The sequence below is a fragment of the Eubalaena glacialis genome, chromosome 19, assembly GCF_028564815.1.
Source record: "Eubalaena glacialis isolate mEubGla1 chromosome 19, mEubGla1.1.hap2.+ XY, whole genome shotgun sequence".
Taxonomy (NCBI): domain Eukaryota; kingdom Metazoa; phylum Chordata; class Mammalia; order Artiodactyla; family Balaenidae; genus Eubalaena; species Eubalaena glacialis.
In genome coordinates, this window is record NC_083734.1 from 2,103,512 (window position 1) to 2,117,488 (window position 13,977).

Here is a 13,977-nt window from a genome sequence, read left to right on the forward strand (position 1 = left end):
GGCGAGCACACTCACGGTGCGGGGTGGGGGCTTGTGGTGAGGTGGCCAGTGCCCCCGGAAGGGGGGCGAGCAAGGCCCAGCAGCTCCGAGGCCTTTGTGCCCAAACTCGCACACTCTTCCAGCTCCTTGACCTGGGCCCAGGCACCCAGAGACCCCGCCTGCAGTCTGGAGCCCTGTGAGTGGCCCTGTCAGGAGGACCTTGGGATCCCTGAGCAGGTCATATGCACATCAGGTGGCCTTGCCCAGGCTTTTATCCCAGAAACAACAAACATTGTTTACTTTCTATTTTTTTAAATATATATTTTAAAATTTATTTATATTTATTTTTGGCTGCGTTGGGTCTTCAATGCTGTGTGCGGGCTTTCTCTAGTTGCGGCGAGCAGGGGCTACTCTTCGTTGCGGTGCGCGGGCTTCTCATTGCCGTGGCTTCTCTTGTTGCGGAGCATGGGCTCTAGGCGCGAGGGCTCAGTAGTTGTGGCACGTGGGCTCAGTAGTTGTGGCTCTCGGGCTCTAGAGCGCAGGCTCAGTAGTTGTGGCGCACGGGCTTAGTTGCTCCGCGGCATGTGGGATCTTCCCGGACCAGGGCTCGAACCCGTGTCTCCTGGCGGATTCGTAACCACTGCGCCACCAGGGAAACCCTACTTTCTATTTTTAAGAGTAAATCATTTTTGCTAAAACAGTAGGAACAAACAAACAGAAACAGATGGCTCGGACCAAGAGGGACTCATTTTTAAAAGACTGTTTGATTAAAAACCGGAAAACAAAAGCCTTGGGGCTGAGGGCCACTGAAAGCTCCCCAGTGGGAGGGTCCGGCCCAGCAGCACGTGCCCTGTGGGTAGGCAGGGTGGCCTCGGGGACCCAGAGGTGACCGGAGCAATGAGTGGAGGCTCCATGCGCTTTGAGGCGAAGAGTCATTCAATACAATCACTCGTACCCATGCCCCTACCTCGGCCCAAGATGGCCTCCACCAGGTGCGTGGCTTGGGGCCTGCCCTCACCCCTGCAGCAGCTTGTGCTTGACGGCCGAGCTCTCGGAGCAGAGGTGCACGAAGAGGGCGCCAGCGGCCGTGCGCGCCCGCAGGTCCTGCACCTCGTAGTCGTGGGCCCACTCGACGTTGCCCCACTTCTGGATCTGAGGAGAGGACGGGACAGGCCGCTGGATGACCGGCCAGAGCCACGACGTCCCATAGCTGAGGAGAGTAGGCTCTGATCCCGCCCGAACATGAGACACGCAGGGGGAGCGAGAGGTGAGAAAACGCGGTGCGGGGGCGGGCAGAGCAGGCACCGTGCTCATGGGTACGGCCACACGTGCATCTCCCCCTGGGGCCTGACCTTCCCACGGGGAGGCTGGCGTGAGGCGAAGTGTCACCCTCTGCGAGCTGCCTCGCTGGGCAGGGCTGCAAGTGCCCCGGTGGTGGGGGGGATGAATAAACCAGCCAGGGCCACACGGTCGCTGCAGCCCGGGCTCCTGGGGGAGGCCAGGACAGCAGAGGCCGGCACGTCTGCACCAGGCAGGGCTGCAGACTCTCTCTCCAGGAGTAGCCCTGGCCTGAGCGTGGCTGTCAGTGCGACCCCAGCCCACCCTGCAGGCCCCTCCCTGGCCAGGGGCCCAGAGGCGTGGGCCGCCTGCCCCCCGCCCCCCACCCAGGAACTCGAGATCTACCTGCATTTCAGGTGGCCCAGAACATCTGCAGGGCGTTTTATACTCTCAGAGAACCGTTTTGCGGTGAGTAGAACGTGAGGTTCAGGGAATGATGGCCCCGCTCGGACCCCGCAGCCAAAAGCAGAGCCCGGACTGGAAACCAGGTTTCCTGGCTGCTGCCTCCAGGCCCAGATCGCCCTCTTCCCATCCAACCCTTTCTCACACCAGAGAGTAGCCGGCCTCTCACAACACAGAAGCAGTTTTATCCCCTGGCATTTTCCTGAGCGGATGACTAGACGAACTTGGGAAATGCTGTCATTACAAAAGGGTTTTTTCATCATGCTAGGAGCCAATTTGTAACAGCAACTAACCTTCTGAGGCTGCAGAAGTGACAAGGGGACTGCAGAGAACACCATCATTCTGAGTTAAAAAACGCAAACGGCAGTGCAGCAAAGCCTTATTAATTCTGAGCCCCCTAAACCAAACGTGCACAAGTAGCAGCCCCGGGGGCCCGCTGTGCGCACGTCCAGGTGTGCAAGCCCAGCCTCCAGAAGCACCCATGCGGCCCCTGCTCATCTTGGGGGGCCCAGCCTGCAGTTGTGCCTGAACCTCCACCCGCAGAGGGGGGCTCCAAGACCCGCCTCCGGCATCATCTAAGGGGGCGCCCGCGCCTCAGATTCCTCCTGTGCAAGATGGGAAACAAGAGCCCTCGCCCGACATGGTGCTGAGAAGAGGCGGCGAGGCAGTGAGGGAGGGCTGAGCAGCACCGCCGCGGTTTGCTACCGTTGTGACGTGACCACACCTCTACGGGCCTTAGCATCCGGGCTCCACGTGTACACGGCGGGGTGCCCTTCGGGGAGTCTGCCTCGGGCCTTAGCATCCGGGCTCCGCGTGTACACGGCGGGGTGCCCTTCGGGGAGTCTGCCTCGGGCCTTAGCATCCGGGCTCCGCGTGTACACGGCGGGGTGCCCTTCGGGGAGTCTGCCTCGGGCCTTAGCATCCGGGCTCCACGTGTACACGGCGGGGTGCCCTTCGGGGAGTCTGCCTCGGGCCTTAGCATCCGGGCTCCACGTGTACACGGCGGGGTGCCCTTCGGGGAGTCTGCCTCGGGCCTTAGCATCCGGGCTCCGCGTGTACACGGCGGGGTGCCCTTCGGGGAGTCTGCCTTGGGGCTGCGCCTCACCTGGAACGCCTCCTCCAGGCGCGACAGCAGCACGGCCTGCTCCACCGTCAGGTGCAGGTCGATCAGGCCCAAGGTCAGCACCATGGACTTGAGCTGGCTCACCACAAACTCAATCCCTGCAGGGACACAGCCAGGTCAGGACCCCGGGCCCCCATCCCACACAGGGCAGTCGCCAGGCGGGGGACAAAGCCTTCGCCACGCTTCTCAAGGAGCGCTCTGCTCTCCCTCGGGGGTCCCTGCTCTGCTCCTGCCTGGGGCGGGCCCCGGCCCATCGGAGCGAGCACTCCACCCCGTGACCCGAGCCAGGCCAGGGAGACTTGAATGGAGACTCCTGAAGAGGGGAGAGCCACGTCCCCCAGGGAGGGTGTGAACCTGCTGGCCCGTGGACCAGGGGACAGCTTAGCATGACAGCCCTCCACCCCCAGCCCGTCCTCCCTGGCCGACAGGAAGCACCACGTACCTTGTAGGGCCCACGTGTTGTAAGAGGCCAGGTGGCTGACCAGCACCTCCCGAGTCCGGGCTGGGATGCTGGGCCCCAGGATGCTGGTGGAGGAGCCGATCTTCATGCCGTATCTGAAAGGAAGAGGCTGCACGTCTGTCTGTCCTGCTGTGCAGCCCAGCTTCTGCCCAGAAGCAGAGCCCCAGCCTGCTGAGCACACGTGTGTCCCTTAAGGGGCCAGCTGGGATTACTGACAGCACCTGCCACTGCAGTCAGTGGCCTCCTGACCTAGTAACCTTCTGTCACCAAGAGAAAAGGGCAAGAAACAGCTCTGGATGAAGGCACAGTTGGCAAGTCAGGAAGCAGGGGGTCACTTATAGCTCCTGAAATTCTAATTCACTGGCCTGAACGTCCATCAGAATTGTGGGCTACCTGCGTTTCAAACCTTTGCAGAAAAGTGTTCACATATAAGCCATAAAAGACTTCTTTTAAATATTATTTTCTTTACAATAGTTGTGGATGTCCTGTATCAGGCAATCATTTTTTCACACATTTATTAAGCCTCTACCACACAAGGCACTGTTTTTGGTCTGGGACACGAGCTAGCTTCAAGAACGATACATTTTCAAGAACAATCTTAACTACATAAAATGCAGGAAAAAACAATGGAATAAAAGCAATTTTTGTAATTTCCTTTCATATATCACTGATTTTTCCCATTGGTTTAGAAACAGTCTTTCTGAAATTTTCAATAGTACAAATGGAACACAGGAAGTGGCCACGTTTTCCTGTAATCTGTTACGGGTGAGAAATTTCAACTGCCACAAAAAGCTGACCATTTTGTACCATAGCAAAGGCCTGTAGGCACCAAACTATTGTTCCATTTCACTGGACTCCAAAATGGCATCGCATCTCTGCAGTTCTCACATGGCATCTAGTCGTTCGGTTTTATCTGATCCTTCAGCACACTGGCTATGCCTCTTACTACAAAACCCAAGGATGCCGACACATCGTGGGCGCTCAGGAAACGCGTACAGATAAAAAACGCTATGCCAAAACCACTCCGTGTACGCACATTTACAAAATACTGTGGTCAAGGGAGCACAGGGTCAGAGCCCTTTGCGAATCCCCTGGGAATGAAATGAAACTGAAACAACTTTGCCACATCAATGGTCTGTTCAATTCTGCACAAGAGTCTTCCTGCTAAGGAAAAGCATTGGGCATCATCAATCCCTGGAAACCTCCCACCCACAGGTTCACCTGTCCAGACTTTTCTCCGTGTGTCCGGATCACACACGCTGCTTTGTGATTGTGTGTACGATTGTACAGCACCTGTGACAATGAGCAGGACGGCAACTGCCAACGCGAGCATTCACTGTGTGCCAAGCAGGGTGTATCACTTCGCGTACACCCCGCGACACCCTGGGAGGTAGGGATTATGAGCCCCACTCACAGACAAGGAAGCTCAGAGAGATCAAGTCACTAGCCCAAGGTCACACAGCCAATGGGGGCAGAAGCACTGAACAGCATTTTCCCCCAAGGTGGCCCTGTCCTGCGTCCCCTGGGTGCTCTGAACTTAGAACGCTGACCAGCTCAGGGCCCCGGCTGTCCAGCACGGCCTGGACCCTGGCCTGCCCAGCGCCGAGCGGCTCACCTCCTCTCGGCCCAGCCTATGACCGGGTCCCACTCGTTCCTCTGCAGCTCCACCAGCGTCTCTGGTTCTTCCACCCTGTAGCTAATTCAGTGCAAAAGCACCTCCATTAATAAAAAAGTACAATTCTCTCATCCAGTGACAGACACAGATACACAAAACGCAACAGCAGAAGACCTCTCCACCCCCTACCCCCGCCCCCAAGCCTTTCCCCTAAAGCAGTGGTTCTCAAAGTGTGGCCCAGGGCTCACCCTGGACCTTGCTGGAAGTGCACATCCTCAGGCCCCGCCCTCTGGGGGTGGAGACCAGCAACCTGCAGCTTCACAAGCCCTCCAGGGGTTCTGCGTAAGCTTGAGTTTGAGACCCGCTGTCCCGAACATCCCCAGTTATCGCCAGGTCACTGCCTGCAGTGCTGCCCTGGCGCTGCTCTCAACACTAACACTGTCCCCAGACCCACACCCCCTTGGTCCCAGGATGCTGGGCCAGCAGCTCAGTCACTCGTCCTGCCTGCCAGCCCCTCCCAAGAGGCGGCGCCCCGGCCACGGACCAGCTGCCTGACTGCCCACGTTCCTCCCAGCTACAGATGCGGCCGCCAGCGGCCCTGCCCGGCACCACCGATGCCAGGCCGCACCACTGTTCTGACCAAGAGACAGAGATGAGGTCAGCTGAGGGGAGCTGAGCTGCAAGGCCTCCTGGGACGGAAATCTGAGGGGGTGCCGGGGAGGCCAGGCTGGTGTGAGCAGAAGTGGCAGCGAGGTCACGAGGGTGCGGGGTGGCGGCTGCCCAGGGGAGAGGAGTGGCCCCCAGGGCAGAGGGGGCTCCCACCTGCATCTGCTCTCAGTACTGGGATGGTCTCCAAGAAAACCCCCCTTCTCTGAGCTGGGCTGGAAGGGTGCTGTTCCCTGTAACCAAACGGTCCCTAACGCAAACGGCGCGGACTTTCCAACAGCAGTGCCAGCGGCCTCTGCAGGGGCATCTCTGTTCCCTCGCCCCAGTGCCGATTTCACGTGCCACCCTGGAGGTTCCCAGGTGCCGGAGCATTCGGGCGGCAGACACGGGGCTGCTCAGTTGTTCCTTCCACTTCTGTCAACACCCCCAACCCACCCGCTAAAGAACCCGGGCGCAGGGAGGATGCAGACGAGGAGGCCAGCTGCTGGATGCCAAGGTCGGGCCATCCGTGACCCAGCGGACAAGTGACGAGCAGGCGGCCTACGTGAGAACGTGCGGTGGCCGGACATGACCCCCTGGGTCCTGCAGCCTGTGAGAGCTGCAGAGGCCACCAGCCTGCCCCGCCCCAGGCCAGGGGACAGCTGCTGGCTCTGGGAGAGGGCCGGCCGGACCCTGAGGCAGCCCGCGCCCTCCCGCCCGGGGTCTGCAGAGCAGCTGAGTGCTGAGGAGGTAAGGGCCTGCTCTCTCCTCCACTGAGAAGGCTCTGGGCAAACAGGCCGAGGGACTCGCTCAGGCCCCGGGGAGGCCGCCCACACGTCCATTACCAGACGGTGTCAGTGTCCAGGAACTTTGCGGCTGCCTGGATGAGCTGGTCCTTGCCTCGCTGGGTCGGGTTGTCTAGAGACGTGTTGCACAGTGTGGTCTGGGTCAAAGGCAGAGAGAGAGCCCGTCAGCACGGCCGGTCCCGAGGACACTGCCCAGGCCCCAGGAACAATGAACTCCCCCAAGGTCTCAGTCTCTGTACTACCAGGCTCTGCGGTGTTTAATTCAATCCTCACCACAACCCTTTCCAGGAGGTACTATTATTGTAACCATTTCAGAGACGTGGGAACCCAGGCCCAGGGAGTCAGGTTCAGCGAAGGCGACGTGGAAGCATTCCCGGATCTGGCTGAGAAGCTCACCCGCCAACTCCCCGACGCCTCAGAAAGCAGGGGACAAGCCAGCCAACCCAGGGGCAGGACAGTTTTTCCAGATCTGCCTTGTGGCCCGCAGGCTGCTGAGCTACCCGAAGGCTCCGTCTGCAGCCCGTGTCCCCTATTCCCTGGACAGTCCAGGGGAGCTGGCACGCGGGCGGAGAGGCTGAGGAGCCCGCCTGGGGCCTGGGTCCATGTGCCGGGAAGCACAGACTCGCGACGCATCGTCTCGTCCCATCCTGACCACCACCCACTTTTCAGGGGGGGACCTTGCCCAAGGGGCGGCAAGTTGCCCAAGGTGACCGAGTGGGCCCCTCCCCCAGCTGCTCCTCTCGGGCCTCAGGGAGGCCAGCTTCTCGGGGAGGGTCGGCACCGCCACCAACCCTGCTGAGTGCCAACTGAGCTGAGGCCAGGCTGGCTACGTGCTGCTGAGGAGATGGACAGCAGGCATGACCAGCACGTGACCCGGACCGTCACAGACCCTCAGAGCTGACAAAACAAAGGACCCGCTGCCCCCGAGGGAAATAAGAGAGCTGGCGGCCAGGGAGGAACCAGGCCCTGGGGGTGGGGGCGGGGCGGGGTGGGTGCCCACAGCCCGCAGGGCCTTATCGAAATCGGGACAGGATCCCCAATTCTGCCCGGTGCCCCACGAAGGCCGTGGCAGCCTCGGGCACGGGCTGCGACCTGTTACCAGGTGCATGGTGTACGCCTTGATGGTGTCCTGCTGGGAGTCCCACTCAGTGGCCACAGCGACGGCCAGGGCCTCGCTGGGGACGGTGAAGAGCTTGGCTTGGGGAGTCCTCAGCTTCCTGTGGTCCAGATTGATCTCAAAGCCATCTTGAAAGATCAGATGAAAACCTCTCAGGGGTTAATAAGCAGAATCGAGTGACCACCCCTATATTTAGCTACTTGATTCGGTGCAAAGACGCCCCGAGCCCCTTCTGGGGGGTGGGTGGCTTACAAAAACACATCCGACGAGAGCGCCAAGGCCAAGCTCACCGAGGAGCTGGCTGGAGGTGAAAAGTGTTTCCACCCATTCACAGAAACAAAAGAGGCAGTGAAAATTCCAGACACTCACCTTCACCCTGTGTGATGCTGACATTCTGATAGAACCTCTTCCTTTCTGTTGGAAAAATTTTTCAAAAGTGCAATTTAAAATGCTGGGGAGACAGCTCAGGAGGAGCTTGTACCATCACTGCTGATGCTGACTGACCACCCTGACTTCCACACAGCGCCCAAGGGTCTCCCCACTCCACACGGATCAGTGGCTTCTGAGTAACAGGCTAGGAGCAGCAGCCCCGCCGACACGAGACTGGAGGCCCCTGCGTCTTTCTGGAGGCCTCGGTCGGGGTGCCCAGACGATGTCCAGCATGTTCTCCAGTGCCTGGCTGGGCAGCAAGTCCAAAGCCAGACCAGGCAGGAAGTGGGGGGCAGGGGGATCTGAAGGCTGACTCATCCCTGGGGGAGGGACCCACCCTGCCGGCACGGCAGAGCATTCTACCACACGCCCCACACGGCCATGGCAAATGGGCCCAAGAGACCTGGGGGCCAAGGAAAGGATGGGGCAGAGACTGACAGCACAGGCTGAACCTCCCAAAGCTGCCGGGACAGCGATGTCTCCCACGAGGGGGTCTTCTTCCCTCTGCCCCCCTCCTCTGTCCCGGCCAGGCCCACCTCTGTGCCTGATCAGAGAGGCCGGCCAGGCGGGTTCAGGGCTGCGCTGAGGGGAGGGCAAACCCCAGTCCTGGAGCAAACCTGGTGACGACTAACCCCCTTCCAGGGCAGGACTCAAAGCGACCCTGCCCTCGAGGCGCGTACCGTCTCGTGGGAAGATGGACACTAAACCCAAGAAGCCTCATCTCGTCTGGGCCAAAGGAAGACCTCCAAGCAGCTAGATGGTACCTGAGAGCTGCAGAAGAGCAGGGCAGGCCCAACTGTGCTGATGGCTTTCGTGTGTGTGTGTGTGTGTGTGTGTGCGTGCGTGCGTGCGTGCGTGCGCGTGTGTAGCTCCCAGCAGAAGGAACAGCTTACAGGTCAGGAGAGCAGGCTTTGGAACTAGAAAGGCGGTGAGCAGGGCAGGCCTGCAGCACCCGGCAGACAATGGCTGGAGAGGCCCAGATCTGGGGAGGAGGCCGGCAGGTCCCGGTGAGGAGGGTGGGGGAGCCAAGTTGGGGGTTCACACAGGCAACGAGACCGGGATCTGGAAAAGTCACTTGGCGGGATCCATGCTCCGCAACAATGTCAAAAGATGGAGGTTTTCTCCCTGGACCCTCCAAAGTCTTGGGTCTCATAAGACAAGTCATGAGACTACGAGCCTATGAAGCACCCATATCCTCAGTGATACAAGGCGAGCTACCAGCAATGGAAACCCCATCCTTACAGGCAGGAGACAGGCTAGGCTTGTAGGATCACACAGAACGGGTCTATTTTGAGTATGAATCACCCCCTTTACAGACCGTGTGTTTCTGTGGCAAAACCACACTTGGTGACTTTTAAGTGACAATTTTAAGGACCATGTAGATACAAAGAAATGGGTATGTGAAAAAGCATTGAATTTTAAAAGCTGGCCACAAGAAACCAGGCTATATAGGCGGAGAACATTAACAAGCTGCTCCTGTGAAGAGTGCTGAACTGGAAATTAATGTCCACTGGGTCCCTTTCTCCTGCGAGGTTGCTTCAATACATATAAAGAAACAGGCGATTCTCTGTGTCACTTCGCCGGACACTCCTCCTCCTGTCCCAGGCTTCACAGACCAGTGAGTGATCCTTCTACCAGCCTCAATTTCCGGGCTGGCCTTTGCTTTGGAAAGACTCAAAGCCTCAGAACTGCAAGCACCATGGCGCACCGGGAACAGAGGACGTGCCTTCCCAGAGCTGCCTCAACACCCTTCTCTTTCTAGACAGTGCCACCTGGCGGGCCTTAAGCCTTAACGCTAGATTCTGACTTGGGGTCCCTCTACCCATAATCCTGGGGCGGCCGTGACGGAGCGTTTTCAAGTATCAGAATTCTTCAGGCCAGCTATATAAAGAACTCTTGCAATTCAATAGTAAAAAGACAACCCAACTAAGAAATGGTCAAAGTATCTGAATAGACATTTCTCCAAAGAAAATGTGCAAGTGCCCAAAAAGCACACGAAAAGATGTTTGACATCATTCATCATCAGGGAAATGCAAAGCAAAGCCCCGAGACACCACTTCATACCCACTAGGATGGCTATGATCAAAAACACAGATGTTGGGAAGGAGGTTGAGAAATTGGGACCTTCATACATTGCTGGTGGAAATGCCACCTTGGAAAGCAGGGTGGCAGTTCCTCAGAAAGTTAGGTACCATTTGATCCAGCAATTCTACTCTTAGATACCTGCCTGTGAGAAATGAAAACATACGCCCAAACAAAAACCTGTACTCAAGTGTTTACAGAGGCATTCAGAACAGCCAAAAGATGGAAACCACCCAAATGCTCACCAATGGATGACTGCATAAATAAGACATGGTATGTCCCTACAATGGAATATTATCAGCTGTGAAAAAGAATGGAGTACTGACACATGCTACCCCTGGGATAAACCTTGAAAACATGCTAAATGAAAAAAAGACAGTCAAAAAAAACCACATTCCATTTATATGAAATATCCAAACTAGGGAAATCTACAGATACAGAGAGTAAAGTAGTGGTTGTCTAGGCCTGGAGGGATTGAGGGGGTACTCGGAGAGTGGTAGCTAAAGGGTACAGGGATTCTTTGGGGTAATAAGAATGTTCTAGAATCGATGGCTGCACAATCCGTTTGAGTATACTAAAAACCACTGAATTGTACACTTTGAGTGAACTGTAAGTGCATTATATCTCAATAAAGCTGTTAAAAAATTCTTCAGGCCAAACGTATCTACCACATAAATTAATATAAATGGGCAAAATGACTAAACACACCTTTTTTTCCAAATTGCTCTAGCATCCAGAGCAGGGGTTGGCAAACTTCTGCAAACAGCCAAATAAAGTATTTTAGGCTTTGCAGGCCATCTAGTCTCTGGTGCAACCAGCCAACTCTGCACTGTGGTGAAAGCAGCCCTAGATGCATGTCAGTGAATGAGCAGGGCTGGGTTCCAATAAACCTTTATTAACAAAAACAGGTGGCAGGCCGGCCTCCTTATCTACAGCATCTGCCTCAACCCAGCACAAGCAGCCTCTGAAGACGGGGCAGAGACTGAGAAGCTAAACCACTTGTGCAGGCGACAGACAACTTGTCAACAGAGGAGACCTCCAGCCTTGCCTTCACCGGTGTCGTCCTCAGCTGGACAGGCAGCCTCTCCGAACACCTTCCCCTCTGAGCGGCTGACGGCTCCAAGAGCTGGTACGGGGCTGGACGCCACACAGTCCGGTGACCCTCTCCTAACCCCCTCCTCGCCTTCCGACAACCTTCAATGGCACGGCCGTCCCTAAGGAGCCAGGTTCAATCTACTTGCCTCTCCAAGTCTTCATGGAGAAGCCACCACTTGGGTTTAACCTTTCACTCCTCCAAAGACGCACAGACGCTCAGACCGGAAAGGCAGAGCGCTCAGGTCGGTGCGAGACGCTCCGTCCCACTGCTCGGCACTCTTTCACCCACTCTCATCTTCCTCCACGTTTGACTACCTACCAAGAGCCGAAGCTAGCAAGTCTGCAGTAGAAAGGAACAGGCGCAGGTCAGTGCCACCATGATGGCAAGTGGCACCCACCAACTGGATGAACCCACTGACTGAGGAAACTTAAGGGAATTCCTGAACGTGTTCCCTTCGCTCGTGTGCTGCCTCCCTGGGGTGCTGTAAAGGAAAAACAACGCTCCCGTTTTCCTTTACACCCTCACACAGATACTATGCTCCAAACGTGGAGGGGGGGCGGTTAGGGTTAGGGATCCCTACCAATCGGATACCACTGATCAACTCTGAGACACCAGCTGAGTGTCCTACAACTGACTCAATTCTGACACTACCCACCTGGAGACAGCGCTGGATCCCATAGATTAAGGACTCAGTCCTACAAGACTAATGTCCTGCAAGATTAGCTTGCTAGAACAGCTGATGGCACTTAGGAGAACAGTTTACTTACTAGAGTACCAGTTTACTACAAAAGGATACAACTCGGGGACAGGCAAATGGAGGAGATGCGTGGGGCAAGGTATGGAGGAAAGGGTGCCGAGTTTCCATGCTCTCTCTGGGCACCCTCCCTGCATCTCCATGTGTTCCCCAACCTTGAAGCTCTCCAAACCCCATAGTTCAGGGGTTTTATGGAGGCTTCATTACACAGGCATGACTGATTAAATCACAGGTAATTAGTGATCAACCTCCATTCAATCTCCAGTCCCTCTCCCTTTCCCAGAGGTCAGGGGGTGGGGCTGAAACTTCCAACCCTCTAATCAAGTGTGTTTGGTTCCCCTGGCAATCAGCCGCCATCCTTAGGGGCTTTCCCTAAGGAAAAAGTCACCTTGTTAACATACGCTCAGGTGTGGTTGAAAGGGGCTTGTTATGAGTAATAAGACCCTCCTTTCACCTTTATCACTCGGGAGCTATTTTAGGACAGAAGACCGACTATTTTAACAAAAGATTCTCCCACAGCTCTCATTACTTAGTAAACTACAAGGGTTTTAGGAGATGTATGCCAGTACAAGAAAATGACCAAATGTGTACATTTCTCATCATAAATCACACGGTCACAGATGCCCTTCCTCCTTCCCCTTTACTGGCTCTTCATGGATCACCTCCAGGCCCTTCACCTGGGCCCTGACAGGTGAGATCTCCGCTCCCTGCTACATCCATTCCTCTTCCCCATTTGTATAAAATTATGGAACAGAAGGGCGCTCAGAGACAACCTAGCCCTTCAACTCACAGAGGAAAATGATGTCCAAACGAAGCAGTCACATGCCTAAGATCACACAGCTCCTGGTTCAGCAGCATCACACCCCACGTATGTGCTTCTGCCACGATGCCAAGCTGCCTGTGGAGCTCTAGATTTCCTAAATCAGGCAGTGTCACAGCAAGCTCCCTCACCCGCTGCCACCTCTGGACGTGTTCCAGCCGCCCGCGTTCCACCCTCCCTGCTCCTCTACACCGAGCTCCTTCTCGTCTGTCAAGACTCAGCTTAAATGTCCTTTCACCCAAGACCCTTTCTAGACCCTCAAAACCCCCAAGGTGGGAATAGGTGCTTCTTTGTACTTCCCTCACACAGGATATAGGCTACTGTTTAACCAGGGTGTTATAACCTTCTGCACTCGACACTGAACATCACCTAGGTGGAGGCTACGTCTCTCTTGAAGACAACGGTGCCTCCCGCCCTCAGCACATCAATACTGAGTGACTGGAAGGAGAGCTTTACTATCTTCACTCAAAGGAGTCACTCCCACTCTTACCCCTAAAACCTCTCCCCAGAAGCAACGAAAGAGCCACTACCTTCTCCTAAGCCTCATCTCAGTCGGAAGGGGAGGAAGAAGGCACCGGGTGTTAACTCCTTAGCAGATAGCAGGGGTCGTGGGAGGGCAGTAGGAGTAAGGGTCAGGACAGCTGCGGAGACAGCGGCCGCGATGGAAGACTGAAAGCCCGGGCTCCAGGTCCCTTCGGTGCCGGGTCGCGGGGACACAGAAAGCAGCCCGGCAGACCGGCCTTTACCCCGCAAACCTCTCAGAGTTTGCTCTGCTCCCTTGGGGCAATCCCGACCCAGAGCCCGAATTTCCCCGCCTGAAAACAAGGATGACTTCTGCTTTCCTAATGGAAGAGAGAAAAGCCACACGTGCCAAAGAAAACGACGCGCGTGCGCCCTGGGGCGGTCCCTGCCCTTGCCGGGGCTTCCCTTCCGACCTGTGACCCTGTACGGCCGACTCCTCAGCCTGCTCCGCCCTAGCCTCCCTCACCTGCCGGCGGCGCGTAGGCCCGGGCGCGGGCCGGGGGTTTTGGCCCCGGCCCCTCGGAGGCGGTGAGGCCACCCCGGGGGCAGTTCAGGAGGTGGCGACCCCCGCCCCGCAGCCGGAGGCAGCTCCTCCACATCGCGCGGGGGCCTGGGAGGACGACCGCGCGAGACCTGAGCGCGGGGAACACGGAGCGGAGGGACCGCACGCTGCGCGCTCGGGCCGCACAAAGCTTCACCGACGGCCGGAGCTTCTCACCGGCCGCCGGCGTCCTCAGCCTCGCTGGGCGCCGCCATGTTGCGCACGACACTCGCGGCGCGCCGTCGCCG

The 13,977-nt window shown here is 57.0% G+C and overlaps 1 protein-coding gene across 3 annotated transcripts; it reads right to left on the reverse strand.

The window, feature by feature from the left end:
- Nucleotides 1-280: 280 nt before the first annotated feature.
- On the reverse strand, nucleotides 281-13,963 carry ATPAF2 (ATP synthase mitochondrial F1 complex assembly factor 2). 3 transcript variants are annotated; one of them, XM_061176255.1, is made up of 10 exons: nucleotides 13,655-13,963; nucleotides 7,855-7,899; nucleotides 7,468-7,613; nucleotides 6,408-6,505; nucleotides 6,019-6,123; nucleotides 4,918-4,998; nucleotides 3,285-3,397; nucleotides 2,825-2,940; nucleotides 947-1,131; nucleotides 281-671 (listed from the first exon to the last, which is right to left on the reverse strand). In XM_061176255.1, exons 1-9 carry the CDS (start codon nucleotides 13,785-13,787, stop codon nucleotides 994-996), a joined length of 975 nt encoding a protein of 324 aa, XP_061032238.1. In that variant the 5' UTR covers nucleotides 13,788-13,963; the 3' UTR covers nucleotides 281-671; nucleotides 947-993. The 3 variants fall into 3 exon arrangements, with proteins under 3 accessions (XP_061032238.1, XP_061032237.1, XP_061032239.1); XM_061176254.1 differs by having other exon boundaries at nucleotides 282-1,131; XM_061176256.1 differs by lacking the exon at nucleotides 6,019-6,123 and having other exon boundaries at nucleotides 284-1,131.
- Between the last annotated feature and the right edge of the window lie 14 nt (nucleotides 13,964-13,977).

Coding starts and splice junctions, on each gene's coding strand:
- ATPAF2 (XM_061176255.1), bottom strand. CDS start 13,787: ATGTGGAGGAGCTGCCTCCGGCTGCGGGGCGGGGGTCGCCACCTCCTG. Junction 7,900..13,654: donor GGCCTACGCGCCGCCGGCAG/GTGAGGGAGGCT, acceptor TTTTTCCAACAG/AAAGGAAGAGGTTCTATCAG. Junction 2,941..3,284: donor CAACACGTGGGCCCTACAAG/GTACGTGGTGCT, acceptor GTGTCCCTGCAG/GGATTGAGTTTGTGGTGAGC.